Below are 13117 nucleotides of genomic sequence, written 5' to 3' on the forward strand. Positions count from 1 at the left end.
TTTAAAACATGTTGGTGCCAGTTCATTAGATCCACCACAATATCCCTCTTATATCCAAGCTCTGCTGTCAGATTATAGTTCTTGAGATTTTGTGAACTGTATTCTTTGACTAGAGAATTTTAAGAATAATTTGGGTCTTTATTTTTTAAAGTAAGCGTTATAGTGACCAAGGTTTTATCTATCCATGTAATCTGGATAAAGGCATTTACCTGGCAAATCGCATAAACATATGATGGTAGGTTTACATTAACAGTAAGAAAAAAAGTAAAGTATCTGAAATGAGTTTGTAGTACCGGATCACGGACATCCACCATAAATTGTATGGGACCCATTTCAGGTCTGATTAACTTAACAACATAACATAACATAACATAACATAACAACATAATATAACATAACATAACAAAATAACATAACAAAAAGGAAATAAGGTGTCCAGTTATCATGTATAATGCAGAAAATGTTTGTTGATTTGCAGGAGGACACTATATTTACCCATTAGCATCTGGATTCTCATTCATCACCTCCGTCTTCCAAAGCCAACTTTCTGGGAACTGTGTTCTGGATACTATGTCAGCATCATCAATGTAATCACTGTCCTCATCACCTGATATAGATAAAAATGTTTTGTTAACTTTGCCTGCTCTCACAAATCTCCAAAAAAAATGAATAAATCAATGTCAGAATTCTATTGTGTCAATGAATCCTTCCCAAAATGTATGATCACCGTGTTCTCTTACGGAGCAGTGGAATGGAACCTTTGTTACACATTCGTGCTCACTGCCATATCTCACAAATTACTGCCTGTTTACCAAGTATTAGCAAATTAGCATAATACATTTTTTTGCCAACAAGTCACACAGCTGGTACTGGTTTAACGCAGGAGTCTACTAATTTAGGTGGGCCCACTCTGGCAAGTCGAGCTTTCTCTAGTCACACAGTACTTTGTCAAATGTAGTCCTCCAGCCAGCAGTAGCTGCAGCCTCCAATTCAGTCCCAGCCAAACGGAAGTCATAACCCTCAATCTGATATGCCCAAAAACCTTCCCAGGGATCAACCTCAGCTTAATCATGTCAATTCCTTTATAAATTCCACAAGTGTTCTGTTTCTCTTTGTATTTGGGGGATAATGATCCGTATAAGTGTGTACACCTAAATTATTTGAGCCTTCATTAGTCACAACTAGGACATCTCAAGTAGCCACAAAAAGAGATGCACATCTATTACTGCTGACGGGTCATAATATAAAGAATGTTGAGTTTATTACTGTCATGTACCCGTGATAAACCCCATAAAAGGACATTATCAGTTCAGGAAACAGAAACTAAATAATTTTTTTTTAAAAATTGCACCCTATCTCCTGGTGAATCCCCATTGTATTTAATTTCTAATAGACTTTATACAGTATGATGCATTTATCTCTATCATGGCTCCTTACTTCTTGCTAGATTATCATCTTGTTTCAGCTCTCTCTCAACTGCTTTCTGTCTCTGAATTTCCTTGCAGCAGTCAAGGAAAGCAGCAATACATTTCGTTTCTTCCTGTATGAGGCGAGATCGTCGCTCACAGGTGTAGTCCATGACGTTATCCTGCATGCCGTCCTCACAGCATGTCTTCTCCAGGCCCGTGTATTGTGATGCTGCAAGATGGAGACACAACATTGGAATTTGTTCTGTACAGTCAAACCCCAAAAATTATAAATAGCATACAAAGAAAATAAAAAAGACAGATACAAAGAATTAGGTAATAAAGAGTGGTTTGACAATTTATTAGTGTTTTCCAGGAGAAATATAAAGTGTCACACAGTTTTTCTGATAAGACCACCGTATTAATGCTAAATGTTACATAGTAAAGTTGTAAAAAGTCCATCAGGATGGGTGGCACAATGGTTAGTATTCCTGTCTCACAGTGATCGTGCTATGAATTTGATAGTGACAAGGGCGCTGTCTGGAGTTTGTATTTTCTCACCGTGTTTGCTTGGGGTTCCTCTAGGTCACAGGTGTCCAAGTTCAGTCCTAAAGGGCTACCAACAGTTCATGTTTTCAGGAATCCTTTAATTATGCACAGGTGAGTTAATCTTATTTGGCTTGGTCAGTAATTATCACACCTGTTTCTACAGATTGAAATCCTGAAAACATGAACTGTTGAGGACTGAGGACCCTTGAGGACTGAGGACTGAGCTTGGACACCTCTCACCAAGGTGCTCCAGTATCATCCCGCACTCCACAGACATACAGGTAGGTTAATCTAACAAAATTAACCCTAGTGTGTGTGTATACGTGTGGCAGGGAATATAGGAATATAGCGCCACTAATTCCACAGCTCTGTACAGAGAAATCACTCACATCAGTCCCTGCCCCATTGGGGGCACACACAGACAGACAGACTAACTAGGGTCAATTTTGTTAGCAGCCAATTAACCTACCAGTATGTTTTTTGGAGTGTGGGAGAAAACCGGAGCACCCGGAGGAAACCCACGCAAACATGGGGAGAACATACAAACTCCTCACAGATAAGGCCATGGTCGGGAATTTAAACTCATGACCCCACTGCTGTAAGGCAGAAGTGCTAACCATTACGCCATTGTGCTGCCCCATGATTAAATGTTCTCTGTAAAGGCACTATATTATATAACTGGTAATCAAGATCAACTTTTTAGCAAGATCTTTCTATCATATAGACAAGCAGTTTGCATAGAACTATTTTCTGGATACAAATAATATAAACATTTCAATAAGAAGGAAGCCAGAAAATGAAAGCTAATTACTTTGTATAAGTTGACTAGAGGTGTGTGAATGTGAATAAATTACATGTATCTGAATGTGAGCTGCAACTTCAACATTTGTGATTGAAGATTATTTTAGTGTCTGCAGAACAAGCAAGTTGGAGACCTAGTGTTACCTTTATTGTCTTTACGCTGAATCAATGCTGCTGATGTTCGACGTCTGCGCTTTAATTTTGCTTCACATAAAGGCTCTGTGGAAAATACAACAAGAAAATCATGTTAAGAAGCTGACAGGTTAAGAGCCTTATCTGGACATTAACATGACAATATTCATGTCAGGGTTCCAATATTTCTTAAAACAAAAAACAATTCTATTAATCTAGGTGTATCAGTAATATGGACTGTAGTAATTGTTAGTGGTAATAAGTGGGACTCTCAGTTAAAAAATGTAAAATTTAAAATTTAGCATTATTATTATTATTATCATTTCTTTGTTGGGCGCCACAGGGTTTTCGCAGCACCTTACATAATACGAACAGTAGACCATACAGGGTAAAACATCACAGAACAATAAACACTAAGTACCAATGCTTCGGAAACTCCGGGCAGACATATGGAGTGAGGGCGGAGCAGAAGAGTCGGTATGAAGACAGGAGTGGAGAGGGGCCCTGCTCATACGAGCTTACATCCTAAGGGAGGGAGGACAAAACAGGCACGAAGGGAGTCAGTGATGCAATGGAGAAAAAGGGACCAGGGGAGAGGAGGGAGAACAAGCAGAGTGGATGAGGGGTTAAGTGGATGGTTGGTAGACTTTCAGGAACAGGTGAGTTTTGAGTGCCCGTTTGAAGGAGCACAGATTGGGAGCGAGACAGATGGAGCGAGGGAGGTCGTTCCAGTGCAGGGGTACAGGATACACGAGAGAGGAGGGTGGACGAGAGATCAGGAGATAAGCATTAATAGACAGACATAATTTTTTAATAGACAAACTAATTTTTTTTAAAAGAACAACTCCAAAATGCCAAGAAATATCCTTTGAAATAATATGCCAACTCCATTGACAGATATTAGATATGTCTACCCTTTAATATACTCAAATCTCTGATATGTTTTGTTGGCTTAGATAATGTGGCAGGATCCACCTCCCCCCCCATGAAAAAGAGAAGAAAAAATGTATTGCATATTTTTATTTCTATTACCAATGCAGTGCTCACTACTTATATCTTTGGAAATGCAGAAATTGCATTAAGTTATTGACATTTCTGATGTCTGTGTGATGCTGTGGCACAAAATATTGCATGTTATGTAAGCATGTGGCCTGAGCCCAGGTAGGTGAAAGGCATCACCTTGACAACTGCATTCAATTGATTTGTGCCTACCAGGGAGTCTTCTTGTATGTGAATGTTAGGGCTAATAGTGCAAACTGTCCCAATTATTATGAACCATGCATTTATTTATGAATCACAAATTACTGCAAATTGTGTGCAAATCCATATTTTAGATAACCCATTGTTTCCTGTGCCCAGACCTATTCCCTGATACCAACCATTAAAATGTAATATTGGCATGTTGAAAATTCTCCTGCTGGCAAGAGAAGGATCTGTCCTCATTCTTCATGACCAACCAGAGATGAAATGAACTGCATATTAGCTATTAGATTTGGTGGCGGACATTACTGCTTGCTCAGTCGGTTGTCTATTAAAGGCAATCAATCAGTGGCCGCAGGCACCACATTGCTCCCAGTTGGTTGTCTAGTAATGGCAACCAACATCCCTATTCTATTTTACTCATTCTCTAGTATCTAGCTGAATGCTTAGCAATAGCAGCTACTTAGCTTTGTGTTATTAGCACAAGTGTGAAGGCTAATTTAGTTATATGGGAGTGTCTAAATCTTCTTAATCCTTCTCTCTCCCTACCATCTGTGCTGGTGATGGTTTAATCTGACCCAGTGTGCTGAAGATTTTTACAGTCATCTATTCATTTACATTATACAAAGGGAAAAGGTGTAAAGTTAAGTTTCTTTAGGATTGAGAATTTATAATAATAATGCTCAAAATTATAAAAACCCTGGTTCAAATCCAGACTGTTCTCATCTCTGATTAAGAGCAGCACCTTCTCCAACACTGCACAGTGTTCTTGTCAACCCTCCTGCATGCATTTTCATTAGCAAAAATGAAACTTAGCATTTTATTGAAACTCCACCTATTATATATTATTTTTTTGGTTCAGACTTTTCTGACTCACCTCCACAGTTGTGCAATAAAAGGTTGTACTACCGCACCAACTATAGGATTTTAGTCCCAGTGCCAATGCATATACTGAAATAATCATATATGATAAATTATAATTATATAAACCTCTTGACTGGCGTGCTACCTAGAAACATGGTCATATAATGATTCAAGGGAAGAGAAAGAACAGAAGTTTCTTAAGTTAGGTGCACAAAATCCTCTATAGCCTTCCACTTATTTGAACAAGTTTGATACCATCTATTTAAAACATAACTTTTACTGACATGTTGAAAAGCGAAATATAAGTAAAATAGTGCTCATAAATAAAAACTGTGATTTTTAATAAAATGCGCTGGTTGCACTATAATATTTTACCTATATGGCCCTACTTCATGGACCATATGGTACGTAGGTTTAAATTAGGTAAACCTGAAGATTTAAGGAAGGGTCAATTATATATATGACCCACAGCTACAAAACTGAAATATATTATTGATTCAAGTCTGTTTGATAACAGGTCTTGAATATCTGATTAGATAGTGTGGGGTGGTATGGTTACCACCTATCTCCTTAATGTCTGTTGATTACTAAACTAATCAGATTGATCACAACACTCCTGTGCTCCTATATACTAGCATGTTCAATATGGACTCTCTCTATGTATGGTCCTTTGAATCTAGCCTGAAGATTACCGGCACAATAGCGCTCGTAGGTGCACACGAGTTATGGGGTGTGAATTGCTAACTGCCTATTTGTCCCCTCTAACTCTGGATTTATAGGGGTATAACCTGCATTAGCTAATTCCTTCAAGTAGTTAAATTATATATGCATCCAGCGGTAACGCTGACGCGCATTTCGCTCTACTGCTTAATCGAGGCAATTGAACAGTATGAAAACTTTCCCTTTCAGATTGTGAAAGTTAGATGTGGCCTGTTATTGGATTTGGTTTAGTTACTTCTGGCAATAACTATCTAAACAGGAACAGTGGAGGTGTTGCCCATAGCAACCAATCAGAATCAATCTACCATTTTCTTAAATGTACTAGATAAATGATTGCTAGAATATGATAGGTTGTAATGGACAACACCTCCACTTTCTAGTTCAGCTAAATCTACCCCTAAGTCTATAACTTAGAATTACCTGATCTCTGAGGCGTTGTCACCTGGAAGCTTGTATGTAGGGCCAGCCCAGCATCATAAAACACTCCTGGGGTGTTAGCACCACTGCCCGGTGTACAGCCAATGTCATACTTATCCACGGAGTCCCAGACCTTATAAACAGGGAAAATAAGACTTACATACATCCATCAAAGTAAAGACTATATCGAAGTGAAAAAAGGTAATACACTTTTTGAGACATAGTTAATTAGCCCCAAAGTCAGAATATTGTCTTTCCCTTATTATCATAAATGAATTTCAATGCCCACCACATTGTAGTCTACATACCTTGCTCTGTGTAATCCTAAACTTGCTGTTGAGCACATAGACACCTTTGTCCACAGCCACCAGTCCCACGCTGGCCTTGTGTTCTGCTCTCAGCTTCAGCTTCATAGAGGACCCTGGTCGCTGTACTGCATTGTCCGCGACCCTGTCTCCTGTCAACGTCAGCTGTGTGACACAATCCATGCATATTTTAGTATATGAATAACCCCATAAACAAGCTATATTAATGTAGTCAGTACATTATGGCAGACACACACATATGTAATTTTCTTGTAGAAGAATATTAGCAAAAATCTTTTTTCTGTAGTAGGTAATATAAAATTAGTCTAGCAATGAAACATGTAAGAGCGCTTCCCAGTCGGAACTCCTCATTTTGGTAAAATAGCCTCCATGCCAGTTGATGGCATCAATTATGGCCTGGGCGGTAGAACAGCTCGAATCATTCCAACACTATCCATCAAGTTTGGAGTATTCAGATAAGTTTTTATACAAGTTTACCGAGTGTAAGAGTCAATGACACTTTTTCTAATATAGATTTCCATAAAGGTTCTGTAAATGTTTGGCGAATGATGCGGTTCTGTCACAGTGCTTTCACCTATAAATTAAGATATACAGGAGCTGGTCCAAGGAAGATTAATGTTTGCCTACAGATAAGTCCACCTTTTTCTTATTTTGAGTATACATTGTTTATTCTGCAGTTGTAAGCAGTACATGGTAAATGAAGATGGCTCATTTGATTGTTTATTTTATGTTTCTCTTGTTTTCTCTTGTTTGATAACATATATTTCATCTGTCTAATTTTTTAATCTATTTTTCCACTTTAAGGTTAATTACACTAATATAGAATTTCAGAATTTAAAGGTAAATGTAAAATAATATCTCAGTTCCGGCATTTCATTTGATCCGTGGGGACCCCTATCATCTGCCATGATCCATCCATGTGCTAGTAGGGTTTTCCATAGTGTCAGCATGCCGCCAGGAGTTGGCACATCAATTACTTACTGCATTGAGGCACAACAGTAGATAATTTGGAGACCATAACATCAGGTGGAACACTAGATGCCAGGTAAGTAGGGTATTGGATTAATATTTAACTCGTGGAACTGACTTTTCATTTTTGGGTAGAGAAAACTTTCAGTTTTGACTGTGAATCTTGACATTTTCTTGAAATTATTTTTTACACAACAAATACTGTAATCATCTCTAATATTGAACTATCTTACCGTCCCCATACAGGAATCTGCTACATCTACCCAGACGGAGTCAGCAATCATCTCACGCACTCCACCACTTGTCACCATATAATAGCCCAATATACGAAAAGACGGGATGAATTCTGGTGTTATTGGCAGTGACAGAGTCACCAGGGTCTGGCCTTGTGTCCTCTCCTGTCTGCCAACTTTCATTATTCTACCCTTGTTCAGTATCTGTATAAAGGAAATAAATCTCCGGGTAAGTGTATGAGTCTAATGCACAATACATAGTATTAGTTAAAACATGCATATTATAGATATATGTGTTGACACTTGAAGATGAGTGTGACTTATTGTTAACCTGGCAGGGATGTCTCAATGGTCTGGGCAGTATAAACAGAAATGGTTGCTACAAGTCAGCTATGGGATTATAAATATTATTCACTGGCAATATTTTTATTATTTTAGCTTTCAAATGATAGAGTAAATAGACTGGATTCATAAGCCTATTATAGTATAATACACTCAGAGAATAAGATACAGTATCTGTTCTGTTTACATGCCATATTCACAAATTATTATGTACTGTAAGTTATATTTAGCAGCTAAGCAAATTTCATCTGGTCCAGTAGTCTTGAACCAAGTGAAGTGCAGGAAGTTCGCGGATGAGAAAATATGTGATATGGAGAACTTGTCAAATTTGTAGTCTAAAATAACAATTTTGAACATGAAGTTAAACAATAAAATGAAAAATAACAAACTGAACATATTTAAATGATAAATAATCTTTATGTATTCTCTCAAAATATATATTTAACTACTTATTTCTGCTTAAAACAGAAAGAAAAGATTTGAGAATTGATTTGCCAAAAATTGTAAGTTTAAAATTTGGGAACATTCCTGTCATCTGAACATTGGAGATTCCGATCAGGTCAAATCTTTTTAGTTATGTTATATCACTTTCTAGGAGTCTTAAGGACATTGTACAGTTTTCAGAAGCTGCTGCTGTACAACGCTAGTCACATACATAAGAGCAGGTCTGCTCGTCACTCATCACTTATATATACACAACATGTTTTGGACAGAAAACAAAGAATTAACTCTAAGGGGTATAGTTACTAAACTGCGAGTTTGAACAAATGACGATGTTGCCTATAGTAGCCAATCAGATTCTAGTTATCTTTTATTTAGCACATTCTACAAAATGACAGCTAGCATGTGATTGGCTGCTATAGGCAACATCCCCACTTTTTCAAACCCACAGTTTACTAAATCTAGGCCTAAGTTTATATACTGATAAGTCAAAATTTGTCGGAAGATATATCAGCAGGTTTATCAAGCCAGAATATCACTATATCTTCCAAGACGTCTAATTTTCATGCTTAGTAAGAAATCACCAAGAAAACGTTACTCTTACATACCTGAGATCGTTCTATGGGATGTAGCAAAACTCAAGATTTGGGAAGTTAAATGAGAAGTTGTATGCAGTTCTATGAATGGAAATGGTGTCCAGGAATGAGATTATTTTTTAATTGTATATAATTCAACTAATAACATAATTTGCAATTATTGTAATAACACTAAAGTTTAACAATTTTCGAAAGAGTTGTAACCGTATTCTTATTGTTCCACTAGAAGGCAGCTGGAAAAATAGTAGCAATAAATAGCAAATCACATCATTAATATATATATATATATATATATATATATAGAACAAAAATAAGCGAGAGGGGGCGCCACATAGCATAATACTGTATATAAAAATACAGACTGATGTACCAAATAGTAGAAATAAGGATCACCACGTGGGTACAGACACACAGGTTAGGGTGAATCAACGAATAAGTGCACTCAGGAGTACCGGCACCATACAAATGTAATATGCGTACCAGATATAAAATCTTTAAAGCTTATCTGTTAGTATCCTGTGTCATCAGGAGCTCAGATTTTTCTCACAAGTCGGTGTTGTCTCACACAGCGATAGGGGTACAGAGCTGGCACTTCATATGTCCACAGTAACCAATTATAAAATAGAGGAGACTCACATAGTGTGATATTGTATATCCATACATTTATTTTGTAAAACAATATAGGTGTAAACTTACATAAAAACACTTCAAAAAGATCTTATCTGGGTATCTTTGTATACAGCCTAAACACTGAGAATATCAATGAAGGCTCACCAACATATTCCTGGATTCAGGCTCACCAACGTACAGCTGGACTCAGTAATCACATCAGAAATAGTCCTCAACGCGTTTCGTCTCAAGTAATAAAGACTTCATCAGGAGGAAATGCAACTTGCATTTCCTCCTGATGAAGTCTTTATTACTTGAGACGAAACGCGTTGAGGACTATTTCTGATGTGATTACTGAGTCCAGCTGTACGTTGGTGAGCCTGAATCCAGGAATATGTTGGTGAGCCTTCATTGATATTCTCAGTGTTTAGGCTGTATACAAAGATACCCAGATAAGATCTTTTTGAAGTGTTTTTATGTAAGTTTACACCTATATTGTTTTACAAAATAAATGTATGGATATACAATATCACACTATGTGAGTCTCCTCTATTTTATAATTGGTTACTGTGGACATATGAAGTGCCAGCTCTGTACCCCTATCGCTGTGTGAGACAACACCGACTTGTGAGAAAAATCTGAGCTCCTGATGACACAGGATACTAACAGATAAGCTTTAAAGATTTTATATCTGGTACGCATATTACATTTGTATGGTGCCGGTACTCCTGAGTGCACTTATTCGTTGATTCACCCTAACCTGTGTGTCTGTACCCACGTGGTGATCCTTATTTCTACTATTTGGTACATCAGTCTGTATTTTTATATACAGTATTATGCTATGTGGCGCCCCCTCTCGCTTATTTTTGTTCTAGATTTTATCCAGTACACCATCTGGCCTTGTGAGGATTTGGCAGCCGCCTGAACATAGGACTTTCGTTTATCTAAAGAGACATTATCTCCATTTTCAATTGTCTACCTAGAGTTACGCGCTGTATTATCTATTGTACTTTGTTATATATATATATATATTCAGGGGCGCACGGAGGATTTTGTAAGTGGGGGTTTCCCCTCCACCCCCCAAAAAAAACAAGCGAGAGAGCTGCCGCGCAGCAGCTCTATTTCGGCAGCACTGTACTATACAGCAGCCACAGCGCTGTCAAAGAAGTGTCCACGGCGGTGCCGCTATGTATGGCACTTTTTTAGCGGAGGGGAGGGGTTTCTGGAGACCCAGAAACCCCCCTGCGTGCGCCCCTGATATATATATATATGTATATATATATATATATATATATATATATATATATATATATATATATATTGAAAGGAGTTCTCTTTTACTTGCTTTAAGATAAAAGGAGAATCTAGACATCTACTGTAGGCTTTAAGTGATAACATTACTTTAGAGGACCACTAATGGCTCAAGATAAGATGAACTTCCTGGTATCTCAACCAAAGTTTTTCTTTTTAAACACAGCATTTTGCAACTATGGATCCATCCATTGAAATGATTTGACCAATGACCCAATGAAAAGTAAATACATGTACACAACTCATCTCTAAGAGATTCTGAGACTCTAGGATATTTATGTTTATGCCAAATAATGACCCTTGTACTTACTACATAGTTAAAATGGGTGATCTGGTTTTGGACTCCAAGGTCACTGTTACGGATAATAAAGTTGATAACCGCACTATCTCCTGGTTTCAGCACTGCGCCTGTGATACCGATATGAAGGTAATTGCTACCAGTAGGCTTGTATGAAGTGGCTACCATGGTGGCAGTGGCTTGCTGGTCTCTGATTAATTTAGGATCTGTTGTTGTTACCTAAAGACAGATAAAAGTGAGGTATAAGGCAGGCATATGAAACTAATGATAGAAATGATAAAATATACAATATAGTAATAACACACATCAATAAACAGTATCCTATTTTAAACAACTAAGCACAATTTTGGTTAAGGATGCTTACATCTTAGCAATGCCTTGTCCTCAGATCCACATTGTATCACTAATATACTGCCTCTCTATTCTATTCAGGATCACAATTTCACATGTATCAAACTGTCATTCTTTAATATAAACTGTTATTAGCTTTATTAGTGCAGGATGGATGGGAAATGAATAATAGGTGACAAATTGTCCCAGTTGTATATAACCGTGCAGACTATGTAATATATATGATAATATTTCAGGTTTAATGAGGTGAGTGGAGTGAGACCAGTTCCTTCAATGTATTTGTCTGTGTGGTCTATATATAGTTGTCCTCTTTCCTATTTGATCCATAAATGAGTTCACTGGGCAAATGACTATAATTTGGTTTAGCCCATACCAGCATCAGTAGATCTTTCAGAACAATTGAGTTCTATGAGAGTTCCACGTCTTATGGTGCCTGAGGTAGAGATACAAAGCCTATACTCATTCACCTCAAGTGTAGATATCTGATTGAGCTTTTCTTGCATTCCAGAGAGGAGCTCAGCTACAACCACCAATTTCCCAAGTATTACTAGTGGCCCTGTCTCTGGATCATTCAACTAGTTGTATAAATTCATATATTTCAGGAAATTTTCAGAGGTTAATGTTTTTTTAAAAGCTTGAAAAATTATATATAAAATAATTATGCACATTAGAAAAATCTGTCATTATATTGCGAACATATGTGTTAGTGTTTAAAAATGTTTTGTTTATATATGAGGGAGCATTGGAATCAATTGTATTTCCCCAGCTTTAATTGTGGAAGATACTGTAGAAGAATCAGTGAAGATACTATTGTCATCTATGTCAGTGCAGAATAAATCCTGGGGATGTTTATAGATGATATTCTTTACTGCTTCTTTAAAGTTTTGCATCATTGGTATGTTTGACTGGCTCTTAATTCTACTTTTATTTTAGCTGCTCCTTAATTTCTGCAGTCCCCCAGTAGCCACTTGAAAGATACCACATCAATTCTTCAGATATTGGGTAATATGGCATGGAAGGATACTTATTTTTTAGGTACATGTGACGTGAAATCTCTATACACTTGTATTAGCCATGCGGATGGTTGCTCGCATTCCTATCACTACTTCTGTAATAGAACTGACTTGAAGAATGAACAAATCAATTTTATCATGAGTGCTATTGAATGTATACTTCAACATAATTATTTTTGGTACAATGGAAAGTTCTACAAACATACTTCAGGGACTGCGATGGAGACCCGTTTTGCCCCAAGTTATGCCAACCTATTTGTGGAAAAATGGGAGGATGACTGTATATGGACCAACAACCCCTTCATCAAGAATTTAAAACAAACAATTTCTGAAATATATCAACAGTAATACCCTGAATATGGAACTTACAGCTGAAGTTAGCACTCATCAGGTCAATTTCCTGGATCTCACCATTTATATAATAATAATAATAGTACAAAAACCAAATATTACATCAAAGAGGTAGATATCAACAACTTCCTGTTAGCCTCTAGTAACCATCATAAGAGTTGGATTCATAACATACCATAAGGACAATT

General features: G+C 37.2%; 1 protein-coding gene across 1 annotated transcript in view; it reads right to left on the minus strand.

Moving 5' to 3' along the window:
- The window catches only part of LOC142151184 (complement C3-like), an 84072-nt gene that overhangs the window by 43680 nt on the left and 27275 nt on the right, over nt 1-13117 (minus strand). Inside the window, exons 12-18 of the mRNA XM_075206550.1 lie at nt 11227-11433; nt 7618-7821; nt 6398-6559; nt 6093-6222; nt 2901-2975; nt 1438-1638; nt 496-607 (exon numbers count right to left, since the gene is read on the minus strand). Coding sequence (XP_075062651.1) covers nt 496-607; nt 1438-1638; nt 2901-2975; nt 6093-6222; nt 6398-6559; nt 7618-7821; nt 11227-11433 — 1091 coding nt within the window. The remainder of the gene's footprint in view (nt 1-495; nt 608-1437; nt 1639-2900; nt 2976-6092; nt 6223-6397; nt 6560-7617; nt 7822-11226; nt 11434-13117) is intronic.

This window comes from Mixophyes fleayi, chromosome 4 (genome assembly GCF_038048845.1).
Source record: "Mixophyes fleayi isolate aMixFle1 chromosome 4, aMixFle1.hap1, whole genome shotgun sequence".
Taxonomy (NCBI): domain Eukaryota; kingdom Metazoa; phylum Chordata; class Amphibia; order Anura; family Limnodynastidae; genus Mixophyes; species Mixophyes fleayi.